Source organism: Sabethes cyaneus, chromosome 1, assembly GCF_943734655.1.
Source record: "Sabethes cyaneus chromosome 1, idSabCyanKW18_F2, whole genome shotgun sequence".
In the NCBI taxonomy this organism is placed as follows: Eukaryota; Metazoa; Arthropoda; class Insecta; order Diptera; family Culicidae; genus Sabethes; species Sabethes cyaneus.
In genome coordinates, this window is record NC_071353.1 from 112,770,926 (window position 1) to 112,791,400 (window position 20,475).

The 20,475-nt window shown below is 38.6% G+C and overlaps 1 protein-coding gene across 1 annotated transcript in view; it reads right to left on the minus strand.

Annotated features, from left to right (window-relative positions):
• The window catches only part of LOC128745131 (echinoderm microtubule-associated protein-like CG42247), a 105,794-nt gene that overhangs the window by 13,095 nt on the left and 72,224 nt on the right, over positions 1 to 20,475 (minus strand). Inside the window, exon 2 of the mRNA XM_053842125.1 lies at positions 9,681 to 9,875. Coding sequence (XP_053698100.1) covers positions 9,681 to 9,875 — 195 coding nt within the window. The remainder of the gene's footprint in view (positions 1 to 9,680; positions 9,876 to 20,475) is intronic.

Consider the following 20,475-nt stretch of genomic DNA (forward strand, 5'->3'; position numbering starts at 1 on the left):
ACAACTAAAATTTTGGATTTTTTTTCTCAAGCTGTCAAAAAAAGAAGATCTGGTTTACCGAAATTAAAGATACCTTATCCATTGTAAAAAAAATAAGTGTACATTTGAAAACGGTCCGTAATCGGCTGTTCGGCGAAGCTTTCGTTTGTTGTCCGAACAGGAGCGTTGTACGGCCGTCATGTCAACTTTTCGAATGCATCCCTAGATTCTACCAATCAACTATTTGCAATTCGTGGCTCTCCAGTTATTTTTGTACACCAAGGAGCTCATAATCCCGAAGAAATCTTCGATTGAGCACACTGAGACAGATTTGTCGGATTGTGGTTTTTGGGTAAAAATGGGATCGAATGGGTATTCAGGAACGATTGTGTTTTTTGGCGTAATGCGACGATGCTCTATCCGGCCAAAACACGTATTGTCTATGTGCATGATCAAGCATGGAAAAAATCATATCAAACAGCATTCATTTTGAAATCATCGACGAACCTGCTCATCGTAAGGTTTCAATCGCACTGACCATCTCTGTACAAAATTGCACACTCCTACGAACGAAGAAGAACCAGCAAAGCAAAGGAAAATATGCGACAGCGTTCGTTGGTGGTTTTGTTCACGCGATGGATCTTTCGTGCGGTGTGTTAATTGCACTACGAACGCTCGGCAAAAGATTCATTTTTGAATGCATTCACTCAGTCGCAAAGAATGTTCACAAAACAATCATTTGAATCTTTCTTGCGCGATCGTTCGAATGTTTCTTGAGCGTTCGTTATTAACCCCTCTATGCGGTCGGCGCAGTGCGGTCAATGAAATAATCGTAATTTTTCATGGTTTCCAATATTGTTTCACCAAATTTAGAAATATTCTCTTCATAATCCCTACAGATCGTGACCATATGTCATTCGGTTCTGGATAGGGTTGGGATAGCGGCCGTACCGGAACCGGGAAAACCGCTAATACCGGCTGATTTTCCAATACCGAATACCGGTACCGGCACGGGAGAATACAGATTGTTTCGGCACCGACCAATAATGCAATTTTTCTAACATTCGCCCACAAAACCGAAGTGGTCGAACATGAGGAACGGGATTGGCGAAGTTATTAGTAAGGCACCGCCGAGCGTTGGTTATGCGAGTAGAACTGAAGGAGAAATTTGAAAGGACTGTAGAAGTACAAGGCAGTGGCAACTTGAAGGGGCTCGATTAGTCCCGTATTCCAAAAAAATTTGGCTATATGAATTGACTTACTTCGAAACTAGACGTTTGAAGGCAAGTATTTGACTATGCTTATGATATACTGTGTACAGTCTGTCCTACGATGATAGATTTCGAGAGGAGATTTTGGGTGTCGAGCAATTTTGTTACAAAGGCTTATTGCCACATGGAGAATTTGAAATGCATTGAATATTATGTGCAGCTTAAAGTCGAATTTTGAAACCGCTAATTTGATAAAGAGCCTGTTATCTTATCTAAACCGGTACCTTAGTATTATTTCCGGACACTGTGCTGTTAACTTTACCTAGAGTTAGTAGAACATTTTCATTTTCTTCAATTTTTCCATGAAATAAGTTCATATAGGCTATCGAAACTATGTATTCTGAAGAGTATTAAATTGTTTTTATAACCAGGTGGTTCCATCTGTACCGGAGGTACAGTGAAGTTTCGAATTTGGCATGGTTCGATTTTAGCATGCCTTGATTTTGGCAACACAAAATATTTCCCTTACAAAAATATGCTTATATATCAGTCAGTTTCCGCACACATGCTTCAAATGACGCAAAAATGATGTCCTCAGAATGTTCATGAAAAAAAGATTGCTGCTATAGAATGTTTCGAATAATATTTTTATTGCCGTAGGACTACGTCTTACCGCAGGTTACCAAAAACTTACTTGCACCGGACAGATTACTCTTGGCAGACTTTTCAAACATAAAACTGTTGCAATCGTTGATTAATAATATTTACTCAATTTCTAACGCATTTACATTCAATTTTTTCATATCAAAAAAGGGTCTCGATTTTGGCACCGCTTCGATTTTGGTTTCGATTGCCCAACATAGGCGACACGCATTTGTTGCCAAATTCGAAATCCCACTTAACGAATGAGGAACGCTAACTTTATCTCGGTATGTTGGAATTCAGGCAATAGAAAACGTTACTGTTTTCAGCAAAATTAATCAGTAGAGCAAGATCTTAAGATCGGTGGACAAAGTTTTATAAATTTGTCACCAGGCAACATTATTATTTGCGTGGATTATGCGAGCATGTCCGTTAATCGAAGTTGGTATGTGTATCGAAAGGTTGAAAACTCTTGGGTACCGGTATTACTAGTATTATTGATGTTTCCAGTACCGAAATACCGGTTTTCGAAAAATACTGTCGGCACTCCCAACCCTAATCAGCACTCAGTCCAGGTTTGAACCGCATTGAACATCTCTTGAAATATGATTTAAAGGCAAAGTTTTCTGTTTTGTTTTGCTACATAACTAAAAACCTAGATAATATCATATCTATAATGAGAAATCAGTCGGTTTGTAATCAAAATGACTTAACGAGAAATGAACAGTCATTAACTTTTCGTTAGAAAGCCCAATTTCGGAAGCAGTTTTTGGGCCAAAAACAGGAGTTTGTTTCTTAAAACTATATTTACTGCATTTTTCTTGCCAATCGGAACATAGAAATATATTTTCATGAACAAAATTTTTGTTTCAAACAAAAAACTGCTTTTGAAATTTACAGAATCAACGACAGCTCGTTTCACCGAGCTCTTGTATAAATAGGGTCAGCAATTCACACAGCAATATTTGAGAAATTGGTTAAACGGACTGATATGACGACAGTCATATGATTTGTTCAATGATTTGTTTAAAAAAAAAAAATGTTTCTAGCAAATTTTAGAAATTCGACAAAAAATCGTTAAAAGCTACATGTTAACGATCATCTGAATAATTCTGGGCCGAATAGCATGTGGCTTAGGTCTGCAGGAAAAATGCAATTAGGAAAAGCATTTCAAAAAAAATTCCCAAAATGAGTAAAAAGTTTTGAAAAATTAAACTCTTGTACCGGAAAGTTGTCTCTATGGTTTGATACAGGCATGCTTAATGATTTTTGTAAACATGCTAAAAAAGCGCAAAATCAGGTTGAATTTAAGGAGAAATGACTCGTCATTGATCCTGTAAATTTCAAAAGCTTTTTATTTGAAACAAAAATTCGCTGTGTTCAGATTGGCAAGAAGAATACAGTGAATATGTTTCTATAAACAGAACCCCGCTTTTGGGCCCAAAAACTGCTTCCAAAATTGGGCTCTCCGATTATTTTTAATGACTTTTAGGATTACTTAGAGAAGTTAATATTTCGAAAAACTACAAGGTATACAGCCCTAAGGGTTGTACGAAAGGGTGACGTAGGACTATATCAGATCATCAGATCAAAGACTAATGTAAACTGTATTTCTAGCATATGTATGTTTACAAGAATCTGTGAGTGCCATTGTTTAAGTGAATGTTTAAAAGAGAAGAGCGAAATATTCAGATTCAATTCTTCATTGAATGCAATGGTGGCTTACAAAATACGTGGACGGGGTTTCATAAGTACAATGCAGGAAACCTTTCTGACGCAGAGATCAAAAAATCACTTGTGTACATCATAAAGGTTGAAATGGTAATGATCACTGTCTTTTGCTCCGAGAAGGTTTTACTAGTTTACTTTCACAGCTTACCGCTTGTTACATAGCAGAAAATATGGCGCATACACAAAAATTTCTGTTTTATTTGTATGAGGGTCCTTATCCTCCTACCACAGGGGTGAGGGGTCTCAAACCATCATAAAATAAATAAATTCATGGCTCTAAAAAACCCCACATGCCAAATTTGTTACCATTTGCTTGATTAGTTCTCGAGTTCTGAGGAAATTTTTGTTTCCTTTGTATTGGAGCCCCCCTCCTTACGCCCTCCTTAAAATTGCTCTCTTACCGCCCTATAAAATTGCTGGTTATTTTATCTATCCAACGACATATAAGTTGTTCAGTTTCGTTCAGTAGTTTAGTAGTTATTACCATTTGAAATCTTTCATTCAAACGTTATACTTCTATTTTCATTTTCACAAAGTGCTACCCAGCCCCAGTATAGTAAACAAAAAAGTTAATCGACCCGATCGCCAATTAATTAACCGTTCCGAGAGTCTACTGTACATCTAACCATCACTGTTATTCAGCAAAAATCACTTTGAAAATTGTTTTACTTGATGCCATACGTGACCAACATCGTTAACATGATAAAACATGAAATAAAATCATTTAATGGACAGATCGGTCACACAAAGCCTGCACGACCAATTTACATCATTTCATTTTTATTGAGCCTGTTAATAATGAGCGATACCTAAATACATAAAACAAAAATGGCAGGATTATTCCGTCAATACCATTACAAAATCTGCTAAAATATAAGTTTCAGTCAGTGCCTTAGTTTAAAAACTACATTGAATATTCCTTGCATAGCTACGCATTGGGCGGTTTGCGCTTTACCAACCCAGCAGCAAAGATTCTTTTATTTCGTTCAGTAAGAAGATCGTTGAACGCAATCATTTGGATTCACAATCATGGTTCGCAGATGATTCTTTCCAACACAATCTTTTGATTCAAACGATTCTAAATGAACCTCGATACAACAGTTCCGATCTTGTTTGAATCATTCGCATTCTCTCTGCTGTTGGTCGGCAATTCATCGGTGAATTCACTTTGTAGGGTTCTGTTCGAGAGCTTGCATGTGAGCGAGAATGATTGAAAGCAATACTTCGAAGCAAGCAATATATTCACCAAAAATAATGTGAGTGAATGAATTTTTCCATGCTTGTGCATGATGTTTTTGTAGAAACTGGATGAAAATTTTGTTCAAACATTCGTCTGACACATCTTAATTGATAGCCAAACCAGAGGGCTTGTTTTTGAAGGCTCGAGAAAGAGAATGATGTCCTTTTGCGTCCATAATTTTGGCTGGTCTTCCACTACCTTGCTTGCGAATAGTCTTTGGGCATCTTAGGATATGGTAAACAGTCGAAGCCGCAACATATTCGCTTTATAAATGATGTACCGTATACTTTTTGCCGAGACTTCTGTGGCAGTTCGTAGAAGTGTACAACGTGCTCCCGAAATGCTTCTTATTTCGACGTCGTTTTAAGCAAAACGAGCATAAACAAAACAAAAATATTGACAAAAAGAGGAGATAGAGAGAGAGAGAGAGAGAGAGAGAGAGAGAGAGAGAGCGAGAGAGAGAGAGAGAGAGAGAGAGAGAGAGAGAGAGAGAGAGAGAGAGAGAGAGAGAGAGAGAGAGAGAGAGAGAGCTAACACATACATACTCTCATTTCTCTCTGAGCTCGTTTATTGTTAAGTATAGGAGCCTCGAAAAAATTCCAAAATTTTAATTGTCACTCGTTATAAGACCGAGGTGCTGGAGAAGGTTGTGGCCCCGGCACTTGGTGACCTCTCCGGGAAAGATCATTACGTCTTTCAACAGGGACGGCGCACCGGCCCACATGGCGAATATCGTCCAAGCGTGGTGTCGGAAGAATTTGACTGATTTTCTCGATAAGACTTTGTAGCCTCCCAACTCCCCGGATCTTAATTCCCTGAACTTTTATGTATAGTCGTACTTGCTGGCCAAGCAGAGCGAATATAAAGTAAGCACTATAGACCAATTTAAGAAGCTCATTTCCACGATCTGGGAAGATATGCCCATGGACCAGGTGCGTGCCGCGTGTGATTCTTTTGAGGAACGTCTCAAGCTCGTCATAAAGCACAAAGGAGGGCTGCTTCTACCAAGTATGTCGTAAAGGTTCTCAATAAACACTGCTTCAATAAAAATTGACTCACAAAAGAATATCTTGTATTTTCATTTTTTAAACACATTTTTAAAGTGTATTCGAACTTATTGAACACCCTGAATAACGGGCGGCAGTAGTTTAGTGAGTAAAACATTCGGTTACCAGCCGAAAGAACGTGGGTGCGATCCCGCATATATTATTGGTCTATTTTTGGCCGCTTTTAACGATTTTGCTAACTAAATGTGCGAGTAGTTAAGTTTAAGTCTTGCTTGGACGCCATTTTGATAACTGTAGAGTAAATGTCCAAATTAAAATAACGATTTTATTCACGCACGCATCAACGATGTGAAGAAATAGGTTGTGAGTGATGATACAGAATTGCCGCGTTATTAAGTCTGATGATGGCCGACGGAAAATTGTAGGCAGAAACGTCACATCAAATCAACAGTTTTTGATTTTCACCGAAAAGAATCAACAAGTTCTAATAATAAATATGAAGAAATAGGTGTTTAATTTGTTTGTTATTTACTTACTTACTTAATTAGCCTAACGTCTTACAACAAGGCCTGTGCAGTATAATTTCTCCATCTATTTCAGTCCACGGCAGCTGGTGTCCAGTTCCGCGGGCACCCAGTGCTCGCCAGATCTCGTTCCACCTGGTTATGCCACCTCGCTCGCTGTGCCCCTCTTCGTCTTATTCCAACCGGATTCGATGCGAACGCCAGTATTGCAGGATAGTTGTCCGGCATTCTAGCAACATGTCCTACCCAGCGTATCCATCCAGCTTTAACCACTTTCTGAGTACTGGGTTCGCCGTAGTGACGTCCGAGCTCGTGGTTCATTCTTCGCCTCCATACACCGTGCACTCCGCCAAAGATGGTTCTTAGCACCCACCGTTCGAAAACTCCGAGTGCTCGTAGGTCCTCTTCTAGCAACGTCCACGTTACGGACAACCGAAACCGGTAGAGGACAACCGGTCTAATTAGCGTTTTGTACAGTATGCACTTTGTACGGGGGCACAGATTTTCCACCGCAAGTGTTTATGGAGTCCGTAGTAGGCCCGACTTCCGCTGATAATACGCCTTTTAATCTCACGCCTGGTATTGTTGTCCTCTGTTACCAGTGAGCCAAGGTACGAACTCGTCGACTACCTCGAACTCATCGATTACCACGGTACTGTCCAAGCGGGCCCTGTCGCGATCGGTCCCGCCCGCCAGCATATACTTCGTTTCAGACGTATTTATCTTCAATCCAATCTTCTCTGCTTCGCGTTTTAGTCTGGTGTACTGATCTTCCATCGCCTCAAATGTTCTACCGACTGCATCCACGTCGTCAGCAAAGCAGATAAATTGACTGGATTTATTGAAAATCGTGCCCCGCATTTCGATCGCCGCTCGTGTTATAACACCTTCAAGTGCAATGTTGAATAGCATGCAGGAAAGACCATCTCCTTGTCGATGTCCCCTGCGAGATTCGAATAGGTCCGACATTCCACCCGTCCAACATTTTCCATAGCTCTTGTCGGTCTACGCTATCATATGCGGCTTTGAAATCGATGAACAGGTGATGCGTGGGGACTCGGAATTCGCGGCATTTCTGGAGGATCTGCCGCAGGGTGAAGATTTGGTCCGTTGTAGACCGACCCTCCATGAAGCCGGCCTGGTAACTTCCCACAAATCTATTGGTCATTGGCGATAGTAGATGGAAGATGACTTGGGACAGCACTTCGTAGGTGGTATTCAGGATAGTGGTCGCTCGGTAGTTCTCACAATCCAGCTTGTCGCCTTTCTTGTAGATAGGGCAGATAACCCCGGCTTTCCACTCCATCGATAGTCGTTTCATATCCCAAATCTTGACAATCAGTTGGTGCAGAACTTCCGTGTGTCGTGAAAGCGGTACAGCTGCTCGAGTTCTTCACACTCCTTCTCCTCTTGGTGGCGCTACTTCTCCTTGAAGATTCGGGTTTGCTGTCTCTGTTCGGGCTTCTGTTTGTGTCGCTCCACATTCTGACGGCTGGCTCTACGCAGCATTGGTATACCCGCGCTGCGTTCTTCTCAGCCAATATCTGCTGGCATTCCTCGTTGAACCATTCGTTACGTCGATTCGGTGCCACACGACCTAGGACGTTCTCCGCAACGCTGTTAATGGTTGGTTTCCAGCCATTCCAACAGTCCTCAAGAGGGGCTTCATCCAGCTCACCTTCCTCCGGCAGCACGGTTTCGAGAGATAACGCGTAGTTTGTTTGTTATTTATTTATTTTATTTTTTATTTATCTCTTTTCAAGTGGCTTCAGTGAACTTAGTTAAACAGAATTAAAATTAAATATAGAACCAGGAGTATGTTAAAATATTTAATCTAGTTTTCACAGTTTGTAGAACAGAAGTGCGCGGAATGATTGGTTAGCAATCATCGACGTTGTTTATACATTCAACAGTTTCCGCTTTGGAAATTTCGGTGATCATCAAGGGTAACCCAGCGGGGGTGAAAAACATCAGAAAACGTCTCTTGACTAACCTTGTATAGAACATTGTTGCCTATATATTCGGTATATGCAGAAACAAGAAGGCGATTCCTAGATGCCTTTTCCAGTTCCCCCAGTCTTCGCATCAGACACTTCATCCCTTTCCAAAATAGTTTCCATCATGACCGCGTATAGTCATATATGAGTAAATAAAACCTCAGTCAGTCAGGCATCCAACAGCTTCCTGGGCAGAAATTTTATACAGCAACCGAAAGAGGAAAGGTGCCCGGCATTTTTAAGCATATGAAACTATCGAAGTTCGCTTAGAAATATTGCCATTTCTGTCGAAAACTGAACTAAGCGACGTGCGACATTCGATTTATTCCTACGCTGTAGACCGCTGTATTTGTACCTGTAGCTTTAAAAACTCATTGCAACCGGGAACGAGGATCTGGTAAAACGTCTGCCAACTTTCTGCTCGTTTGTTCCGAGCTGTTTTAGTCGGATTTGGTAACTGGTCATTACGGAATGAAGGCAATAGAGTGATTTGCGGTCAACAACGTGCAGCTGGTGGCCAAGGACAAGGACCATCCCAACTCACCAGAGATCCACTTACTGTTGGAAGCGACGAAAACTGGCGTTCTATGGCTTTATAGAATCTGACGGTCGGAATTGTTCCAGCAATTCCAGCAACGTTGGAACGAATGTTCCAGCAAGACGTACTCAGTTAACCGGAAGCTTATTTAAACGTTTTTCTGTATTTTCTACTAATAGGACACCGCCTCTAGTTTCTGATTATAAATAACAGAAGTTGGCGCAAGTCGCAAACATATCAGCTCATGGCTCTCGGTCAGGCTTTTCATAAAGCCCTATAAATGTATCTTTATAGGGCTTTAGCTTTTCAGGGCTCTCGGATGACTGGTAGTAAGATGCTATGGAGAGGTATAGGAAATGTTGGTTTTTTATCAAAATTAGGCAGAAGTCATGAACATTAAGTATAACAGAGTAACTGTAGTACAAATAAAATATGATTAGTGATTGTTTTTCAGGTAGGTAAACATAAATGAGTGAGCAATTGATTTTACTACCACTAGAAAAGCGCCATCTTTTGAAAAGCAACGGTTCGTATGGTGTCCTATTGAACTTTAAAAGGAAAAATAATTTGATGTTAAAAAAATCAATCAATTTAATCCGTCCGACTCGCATTTTTGTTTCAATAAATTTTGATCGTAACACACTTTACAGCACAGAATCAGAATATTTTGGCTGAAAACAAAAAATCAGTAAACGATAATAACTAACCTCGTGAATGATTGGTAGGTATGTTTCGACTACCACCAACTCCCTTTTCATGAAATTCTAATATGATTTCTTATTGGAGATTGCAATACACAGAACGCACTTACCTGAACACTGTGATCGTGACTGTTGATAATCCGGATGACCCGACCGGCGCTCGGTTTCAAGCTTCCCGTCGGCATGTTGTCCACCTCGGTTACAGATGGTTTGCGGCTAAGGCGGCTGCCACCACCACCGCCGCCCCAGCCTTGGTTTCCGGGCGAAGCGTACCAGACGCCGTTTTTCTTACCATAGCTAGCGGGCTGCGTCCGTCCGTCAAGCGATTACGAGTTGCAACATTTCGAAAGGAAAATAAATCGTACATTAGTTAGTTGCTGGCAGTTTTCGTGCGAATATTGACGGATACGAAAAAAATTAACCGTTAAGGACCACACACACGGACAAACAAACCTGCATATTGAACCACGCTCGTCATCGGTGGCAACCCTGAGAAAAGTGACTGATTGCTAACAAAGTTGCTCTTGAAACTGAGCGCTCACGCCAGACCACGGTATCAAGTGGTGTAAAATTGGGTGCCTTATAGCACCACGCACGCAACCTTTGTGCGGCTCGGTTACGTTAACACGAACGGAATCTCCGAAACACCATAATTGGGCATGATGTGGCCGTTGCAGACGATTGTTCATTCAGCAATATTGGACAAATTGTTAGCCATTCAAAACTGGCAAAATCATCGACCAGCAATCAAGTTCGATTGAAACACTTTGCCAGTTGCGAGGAAAAGTATGTACCAAAAAAAAAGTTTTGTAAATGTCAACTGGAAACTGGAACACCGATTTAGTTTCAGCATGGAATACGCTTTTTTGTGTCATTTCGCTCCTCTTCAGCTTTCGGGAAACAAGCACGGAATGTCCACCTACTGGTAGCAGCTGTGCCCCAACCAATGTAAGCGGCAGCAAGCAAACGCGAATAGTTTAGTACCTCTTGGGGGTATTAAACAACGACTTTTTCCTATGTCGTTTAGTGAGCTGAAGAAAAGAAAAAATTGGAGCACTTCCATGTCACTTGTGCTACATGCTGCTTGGTAAAACGGTAGAGCTCGTGGCTCGCGACCTAACTGACCTGCCTGCGGCGTGGAAAATTTGTACCTCCGCCCGAGGTAATATTTTATACCGGCCGACTATGTGGTCCGTCCGTCCGCACGGGTTTGAAAGTTTCAACTGAGAAAACTGCGGTAACAGTTTCAACAGCAATAACAAAAAAAAAAACGCCAAGCTCCTTCTGCTGCCTTGTGGTAGAGTTTCCATTACAAACAAAATGAGCTGAAAATCCTAATCAAACAGAGGCACAACAGCCCATCGCCGGCGACGGCGGCAGGAGACAAAGCGAAGAGGAAATAATTAGTGCCACGCTCTCTATGTGTTCGGTCGGAAATGTTAATGAGAACGCCTGTCTGATTGCCTTCGCCCCGGAGAGGCGTGGCGCGTTCCACGTTCGAAACTGAAAGTGACTTGGCGGCTTTTTCGAGGAAATGGGTGTTTTCGGTAATTTCAATCTAACGGGGTCTACAGAAACAATTATGTACATACTATGGGTGCAATTTGATACTTTTAAACGATGCGTCCCCATTTTGGGTTGTCAAAGTGGCGCTGACGCATGGTGCTTTGTTAGAGCGAGGTTCTCTGCTTTTTCAGGTCAGCACCTTTTGGTAGCGGAAGTGGCTACTTTCAGTGTGCTTCATGCAAAACTGCTCAATTTATAAAACTGTGCGATCTGTCGAAGGTTACTAGAAGATTTTTAAAGCACTAATACGCTAGATGCACTAGCTTTATGATTTAGAATTATGTAGGGTAGTTGATCCAATAGTTGTGGTAGTACCAATAGTTGCGCTACTATTCATTATTAATGCATATTTTCGTCACCGCAGCATTTTAGATAAAATAATTACATTCATTATATAAAACAGGCTTTTAGAAGTATTGGTAGTTAAACTACACCATTTAAAATTAAAGCATTATTTGCTAAAATGCCAATTTTCCAAAATCAAACGCGCAGGTGGAGCGCACAACTATAGGCGCTCATCTATAGTTTTGCTACGATGTTTTTTCACTTAGCAACCTAGCAATGTATATGGAATAACGCAATTAAAGGAACATCAAACTTAATTAAGGAAACATTAGCGCAACTGTTGGTACAATATAATTGAATCGGAAAATTCATTTTTTCTTTATAAGGCTTCTCGTACAACGAAAGCAATTGTCTTGCCTTGTGACAAATACCTTGTATTTGATAAATTTATATCCCACAAGCACTAATTGAAGCATATATCTCAATAAACAAGCAAATGAAGTTATATTGTGCTTAGTGGCGCAACTAATGGATCATCTACCCTAGTTACAACCTTTCTGTGAATTTTGAGCTGAAAAAACAAAAATCTTAAAAAATCTCGAGGATATTTTGTTTTCAGTGGGTTCTAGTATCAAATCTATGAAAATATTCAGTATAAATTACTAGTTTTCCAAAGTATTTGTGAATTCCTAGGGATGGTACCGTTGAGAAATAGAATTCTACAACTATAAAATTGAAATATAGAACCTAGGGTAAGTAACGGATTAATCAGTGGCCGCCTATTTTAATCAGTTGAACATAAATGAGCTTAAAATGCAAGATTTTGTTCATATGTTCAGAACATTTTGATAAGAATGTCAACTTGAATCACTTAACCATAGATGTAATTTATACAAACACAATTTTCTGTGTTTTCCACAAGAAATAAGACGAATCATTTTTTTCCAAAAAATTTGCTTGTTTAGCTGCTGACGCGAATTGCCACCTCGTTTCCGCTGAAAAGGATCTCCACCTCGCTACTTTGAGCACTGATTACAGCATTTCTAAAGGTCAAGCACTCAATTTTAACATACTATGTAATAGAAATGTGAGCGCTTGCGTTATTTGTACAGAGACTATAGGTTACAGAGACGTCGAGGCACTCAAAATCCGCTAAATTTTGAATCAAAACGGAGAGTTACCTTTATATGTGGTGGTACTCTTCGTTTGGAATAAAAATTGAGCGGATTTTGAGTGCCTCGTCGCCTCTGTAATCTATAGTGTCTATAGTTATTTGATGCCATGGTCATAAGCTTATAACAGAAATAATTTAGGAAAAGTCAGTAAACTGCTTAAGCAAGTCAGTACTGCTTAAGCAAAATCACATGGTGACTAAAACGCATTCGGGCTGAATGAAATTGGTTCCAGCGCCTCTATTTTATATAACAACTAGCTGACCCGACAAACTTCGTATTGCCACAAATTAACCTGTGTCGTACATAAATCATGAATCTCGGATGATCTTTGTCACAATCTCGAGTTTTGCAAGCCCCCCAGTGGGCGGCGCTTCCGACGGCGGGTCACCGCCAACACTCGTGACCGTGTCGTCCTGAATGATCTAGTGTTACTATAGATAGTTTTTGTGGTCTTGTATTGACTGATGTTTTATGGAAGAGTCTCGAATTTCTCGAGTTCGATTAGTTTTTGAGTTTCGCAAAAATTTCTGTTTTATTTTTATGAGAGTCCATATCCCTCTACCACAGGGGTGAGAGGTCTCTAACTATCGTAAAATAAATTCAAGACTCCAAAATCTCCCACATGCCAAATTTGGTTCCATTTGCTTGATTAGTTCTCAAGTTATAAGGAAATTTGAATTTCATTTGTATGGGAGCTCCCCTCTTAAAAGGGGAAGGGGTCGTAATTCACCATAGAAAAAATTTCTGCCATGTAAAACTCCCACATGCCAAATTTGGTTCCATTTGATTGATTGGTTCTCGAGATAAGAGGAAATTTGCATTTCATTTGTATGGCAGCCCACCCTCTTAAAGGGGAGATGGGCCATAACTCGCTTTTTAAAGAAGAGAGGGGTCTCAATTCACCATAGAAAAAAATCTTGCGTCCAAAACCACCTACATGTCAAATTTGGTTCCATTTGCTTGATTAGTTCTCGAGTTATGAGGAAATTTGTTTTTCATTTGTATAGGAGCCCCCCCTCTTATAGTGGGGAGGGGTTCTAATTCACCATAGAAAATATTCATGCCCTAGAAAACTTTCACATGCCAAATATGGTTCCATTTGCTTGATTAATTCTCGAGTTATGAGGAAATTTGCATTTTATTTGTATAGGAGCCCCCCTTCCTAAAGTGGGGAGGGGTCCCAATTCATCATAGAAAAAAATTTTGTCTCCAAAAACACCCACGTGCCAAATTTTGTTTCATTTGCTTGATTAGTTCTCGAGTTATGAGGTAATTTGTATTTCGTTTGTATAGGAGCCCCCCCCTTTTAAAGTGGGGAGGGGTCCTAATTCACCATAGAAAATATTCTTGCCCTCGAAAACTTTCACATGCCAAATTTTGTTCCATTTGCTTGATTAGTTCTTCAGTTATGAGGAAATTTGTATTTCATGTGTATAGGATCCCCCCCTCCTAAAGTGAGGAGGGGTCCCAGTTCATCATAGAAAAAGTTTTTGTCTCCAAAAACACCCACGTGCCAAATTTGGTTCCATTTGCTTAATTACTTCTCGAGTTATGAGGAAAATTGTGTTTCTTTGGTACAGGAGCCCCCCCTCTTAAAGTGGGGAGGGGTCCTAATTTACTATAGAAAATATTCTTGCCCTCGAAAACCTTCACATGCCAAATTTGGTTCCATTTGCTTGATTAGTTCTCGAGTTATGAGGAAATTTGTATGGAAGCCCCCCCTTTTAAAGAGGAGAGGAGTTATAATTCCCCTTATAAAGAGGAGAGGGGTCTCAATTTACCATAGAATAACTTCTTGTCACCGAAGACACCCACATGCCAAATTTTGTGCTATTTGCTTGATTAGTTGTCTTGTTATGCAGAAATTTGTGTTTCATTTGTATGGGAGCCCCTCCTCTTAGTGGGGGGAGGGGTTTCTAACCATCACTAAAACCTTTCCTGGCCCCAAAAAACCTCTACATGCATATTTTCATGCCGATTGGTTCAGTAGTTTTCGATTCTATAAGGAACATACGGACAGACAGACAGACAGACAGACAGAAATCCTTCTTTATAGGTATAGATTAAAGCACAGTACAGAGGTAAAGCAAAGTAAAAAAGTCAAGCAAAGTAATCACTTTAAGCAAAATAAAAACAGTAAAGTATAGTACCATGCTGCATCAAAATCCGGACGGTACCAATATCCGGACACCTTCACTAATTTATCCTTATTAAGTAATAATAAATGAAATTTATGAGGTGTAGCTATGTGGATTACTTTGCAAATATATCTAAGATCGTTTAAACATAATCGGTGGTTAAGTAGGCTGCGCGAAATAACTTAAATAAATCCAAACGTAACGTTGGTGTCAAACAGTGTCTTTTTTCGGCGAGTTTTTTCTGATTATTAATAGGTAGTGCTTTCGCGATTTAAGGTTTTCGGAACATATTATTATAAAGAAACCAACTTTTTAGGCTTAGTATCAACAAAGAAGGTTAGTTTTAATTAATTGAGACGATGTCATTCATTAATGTGTTGAAATAAAGTGTATTTCTATAAATAATTACGCTGTCCGGATTCAAAACCATGTTTCGAAATCCGGACATGTTTGACTGACTACCTAATGTTTTTCTTAGAAAATGCGAAAGGACACGTTGAATCAGGCAGAATGTGTGGTAAGAGAAGGAGTCTCGATCCATGGAACCGTCAAGATATTTGGAAATCCAAAATACTTTAAGGCATTTAATGTAGAAGTACTTAATCATTTTCGTTCTCTGGTTAGGTAAGTGGAACAGTGTAGCACTTAACTAAAATCGTACCGTTAATGACGACAAAGTGGCATTAAAAGTAAAAAATATACAGAGAGCTGATTATTTAATACTACATTTTACAAATGATAAGTTGTTTACTTAAAGGCATACATTTCTTAGACAAAATTCGAGAAAGTTTTGCCTGTCCGGAAAACGGTTCAAAAGTGTCCGGATATTGATTCACTGAGATGTGAGGTGTCCGGATTTATGAACAAGACAAGCCTGTTTATTTCTTTTATTTTAATGTATTTTTTTGAGTGTTCATTATATAATTGACGTGTTATTGCAAATTTAAGCTTTATATTTGATTACAGTACAAAGCAATTACTAGAATGCTGCGAAATTATTGTTTACGGAGCATATTAAACATATGACCTGCTTAAGTGTCCGGATACTGATGCAGCATGGTAACAATAGTAAAATAAAATAAAAAATTAAAGAAAAAAGTAAAGTAGAATAATAATATAAAATAATAAACTGATACGTAAAATGAACAAGTAAAGTAAAAAGTATGGCATAAAAAGGAAAACAAAATAGTAAAGTGAAAAGATCTTGTGAATACAGTAAAAAAGTAAAGTAAAAAGGCAAAGTAAAACTGTAAAGTAACAAGCCAAAGTTTAAAAGTAAAGCAAAAAAGAAATGTATAAGAATATAGTAAAAAACTACAAGGTATACAGCCCTAAGGGTTGTACGAAAGGGTGACGTAGGACTATATCAGATCATTAGATCAAAGACTGCATCAAAACTGCATTTCAGGCATATGTATGTTTATAAGAATCTGTGAGTGCCATTAAGAGCAAAAGTGAAATATTCAGATTCAATTTTTCATTGAATGCAATGGTGGCTTTGACAATACGTGGACGGGGGTTCATAAGTACAACGACTGCAACCATTGAGATATAGAAATTTCTTTTAAAAATCACTTGTGTGCATCATAAAGGTTGAAATAGTAATGAATTACCAGCCCACAGATTATTGTATTAAATATGATTATGCGTAGCTTGACATGTTTCAATAATCTTACTTTAATTCCCTTGTGGTCTTTAAAAGGGCCATTGATTACAAGTAACATTAAAGCCAAAGCACGTTCATCGTGAATATGACGTGCCATTCGAATGTCCTTTTCTTTTAACATGAATGGCAACAGACACGTAAGTTAGCTGCGTCGATTCACTATCTTTTACTTCGAGAAGGTTTAACTAGCTTACTTTCACACCTTACCGCTTGTTACATAGCAGAAAATATGGCACATACGCAAAAATTTCTATTTCATTTGTATGAGAGTCCTTATCATCCTAGCACAGGGGTGAGGGGTCTCAAACCATCATAAAATAAATTCATGTCTCCAAAAACCCCCACATGCCAAATTTGGTTGATTAGTTCTAGAGTTATGAGAAAATTTGTGCTTAATAAGTTGTAGAGTTATGATCTTTCATTCAAACGATACACTTCTATTTTCGTTTTCACAAAGTGCTAGCCAGTCCCAGTATAGTAAACAAAGACGTAGTCCTACGTCAAAAGTCAAATAGAATAGAGCTAGAGCTAACGCTGCCAGTAGCGGACCTTTGCTGATGAACTGCACCGTGTGGCTTCATAAAAAAAAAAGAGTTAACAGATGATGGGGGATCCGGACCCGAGCTGTTTGTCACAAGCCAGGATAAAGGAGGAGTGTTGAAATTCAACTCTCGGCATGCAGCTCCGAGTGAGTCCATGAACTATGTGTGGTGGATCCATCCGAAGCCACTCTTCGAGTCTCTTCCGCGTCAAGTCTTGTGTAAGTAAAATAAATAAGTAAAGTAATAAGCAAAGTGAAAATGTAAAGTAAAAGAGTAAAGTAAAGTAAAGAGGTGAAGGTTAAAAATAAAGTAGAAAGTAAAGCAAAAAAGTAAAGTAAAACATCGAAGTAGTGACATACGGTAGAGTAGAGTAGAGTAGAGTAGAGTAGAGTAGAGTAGAGTAGAGTAGAGTAGAGTAGAGTAGAGTTGTGTAGAATAGAGTAGAGTAGAGTAGAGTAGACGCTGAACTCTAAAATCTTAGATCTAGGATCTAAAGTCTAAAACCTAGTTTGAAGTCTTAAATCAAAAGTCCAAAGTCTTAAGTCCAAAATCTATAGTCGAATGTCATAAAACTAAAATCTAAGGTCGAAAGTGTTAAGTCTGAATGATAAAGTCTAAAGTTTACGTGATACGGTCTGAAGTCGAAATATAAAGTTTAAAATTTAAAGTGTGTAAAGTCAAAGGCGTAAAATCCAAAATTTTCAATCTAGGACTGAATTCCAAATTCTAAAGTCTAATGTTTAACCTCGAAGAAAAATTAGAAAGTCAAAAAGTCCAAAAACCAAAATATCGAAAAGCTAAAAAGTCAGAGTCAAAAAGACCGCACCGCATAAAGACAAGAAGTCGAAAAGTCAAAAAGTTAAAGAGTAAAAAGTGCAACAGTGACAAAGTCAAAAAGTTAAAATGGACAAAAAAGTCGAAACATTCAAAAAGTCAAGTCAAAAAGAATCAAAATTAAAAAGAACCAGAAAGTCAACAATCAAAATTCAGATTTACGAACTACTTTTTTTATTTCAATTTTAAACAAGAAAATTTCAAATTAGAAATTTGGTTTTTAAAACAGGATTTTTAAAATTAATCTATACCTATAAAAATGGATTTCTGTTTGTCTGTCTGTCGGTATGTTCCTTATAGAATCAAAAACTCGGTTCAGTATCGGGGTGAAAATTTGCATGTAGGGGTTTTTGGGGCCAGGGAAGGTTCTTATGATGGTTAGAGACCCCTCCCTCCACTAAGCGGGGGGGCTCCCATACAAATGAAATGCAAATTTCCTCATAACTCGAGCACTAATCAAGGAAATGGCACCAAATTTAGCATTTGAAGGTTTTTGGAGGCAAGAATTTTTTTATGGTGAATTAGGACCCCTCCCTATTTAGAAGGGGGATCCTTTACATATGAAATACAAATTTCCTCATAACTAGAGAACTTGGAACTAAATTTAGCATGTGGTGGGTTTCGAAGGCAGGAATATTTTTATGATGGTTTGAGACTCCTCACCCCTGTGGGGATAAGCACTCTCATAAAAATAAAATAGAAATTTTGGCGTAACTTAAAAACTAATCGAACTCGAGAAATTGTGGACTCTTTCATAAAATATTAGTCAATAACAAGACCACCAAAAACCATCAATAGTAACATTAGATGATTCAGGGCGAAACGGCCGCAGGCCGCGAGTGTCACAGTGCCATCCACAGCGGGGGGGAGCAACCCCCCCCGTAGAGATCACCTCTATCTAGGCTTATTTATTTTCCTAGATCTACTGACCTCTATTACTTTCCTTCAGTTGGGTCACCCCTGCGAAATCTTTCCACGAAAAGATTTTCCGTGAAATGGTACATCCCGCGTAAGGTTTTTCGCGAAATGGTATTCAGTGAAACTCTATATCCTGCGTTATGGTCAACCGAGAATTGGTGTTCCGCAAAATGGTATACGGCGAAATGGTTTGTAATGATGGCGAATATATAAATGCTATCCGCTTTATTTTATCAGGCTAAGCAATGGGGCGAGTTGTTTTCTACTTTACTGTGAGGAAAATTTGTATATTAAAACACCCATGAATATCTCAGAAACTTGCAAAACCCGAGATTGTGACAAAGGTCATCCAAGATTCACGATTTATGTACAACACAGTTTAGTTTGTGGCAATACGAAGTTTGTCGGGTCTGCTAGTTCCCAAATAAATTATTATCTATCAATATGAGAAGCGCTTGGTACGAGAGGTCCACGCCTTCTTCCTTCCTTTTAATTTCAAGGAGTTTAGTGGAATCAGGTAGGTATTATTCCAGGTTCTTCATGATTTCATGGAATTTTCTCTGCGGTCCACGCTGCGCAATTGACTTGGCCGTTGACAAGAAAAATGTTTGATTCAAGTAGTCGTCATTTTCCAGAATGCTTTCTAAGAATCGGCTGCGTTAGTGTGAGATTAGATTAGATTAGACAAGAAGTCAGAATTCGAAGAAAAAACCAAAATTCAAAAAGACAAAACAAGCAAAAAAGTCGAAAAATCATATAGGTAAAAAGTCAAGAATCAAAAGTCACAAGGACAAGAAGTTGAAAAGTTGAAAAACAAAAAGATAAAAAGTCACAATTCTGAATTTGTCGAAAAGTCATAAAGACAAGTAGTTGAGAAACACGAAAAATCCAAAAGTCAAAAATTCAAGGAGTCAGGGAGTCAAAAAGTTGAAAAATCGATGAGTCAAAAATATTTAAAGGCCATAAAAACAAGAAATCAAAAAAGTCAAAAAATCAAAAAACCGAAGTGTCGGTAGGTGGAAAAATTAAAGAGTCAAAAAGTTAAAATGTCTAAAAGCCAGAAAATCAAAAACGCAAAAAGTTACAAATTCAAAAAGTTAAAAAGTCGAAGTCGAAAAATCACAAAGTCAAAAAAGGCAAAAAATTCGAAATGTCAAGAGTAAAAACAGTCAAGAATCAAAATTAAATTAAAATTCTGAATTACTTTTTTTCAATTTTCTAACATGTAAATTTCAAAATAGAAATTTGGGTTTGTAAGCAAGATATTAAAACTTAGAGTTATTAAATGTTTCTAATCATAAATGTGTAATAACTTCATCGCAAAGAACTTCAAAGAAGGTGATTTGGTGTTGCGCAAAGTAATAAAATTGCACATTAAACATAGAGAACTGATTGTTTGTTTAGGTCTTAGGAATTGGTTTAATTTTGCAGGCCAATCAGGCTGGTAAAAATAAAATATGTTCGAAAAGGCCACAATACTATATTGAAAGCGACACATGAGACGGCACCCTGCCGAAGAATTGGTTTCTGGGTCACGAGATCGATATCACTGATATGTCGGACAGAGTGGTCTAAAGTTTGGTAAAGTATTAAAACTAAATTTACAGCATTCAAAATTAAACATCTAGCGCTCCGAAGAGGTCCACAGACAATCATCACATTTCTTAGCTTCAAATGAGTTGGAATCTGTTAAAAATAATAAATAAAACCTCCAATTTCAAACTGAAAATTTAACCCAAACCGCTGGTTATAAAGATGAATGAATTTTTTTAATGATTTTT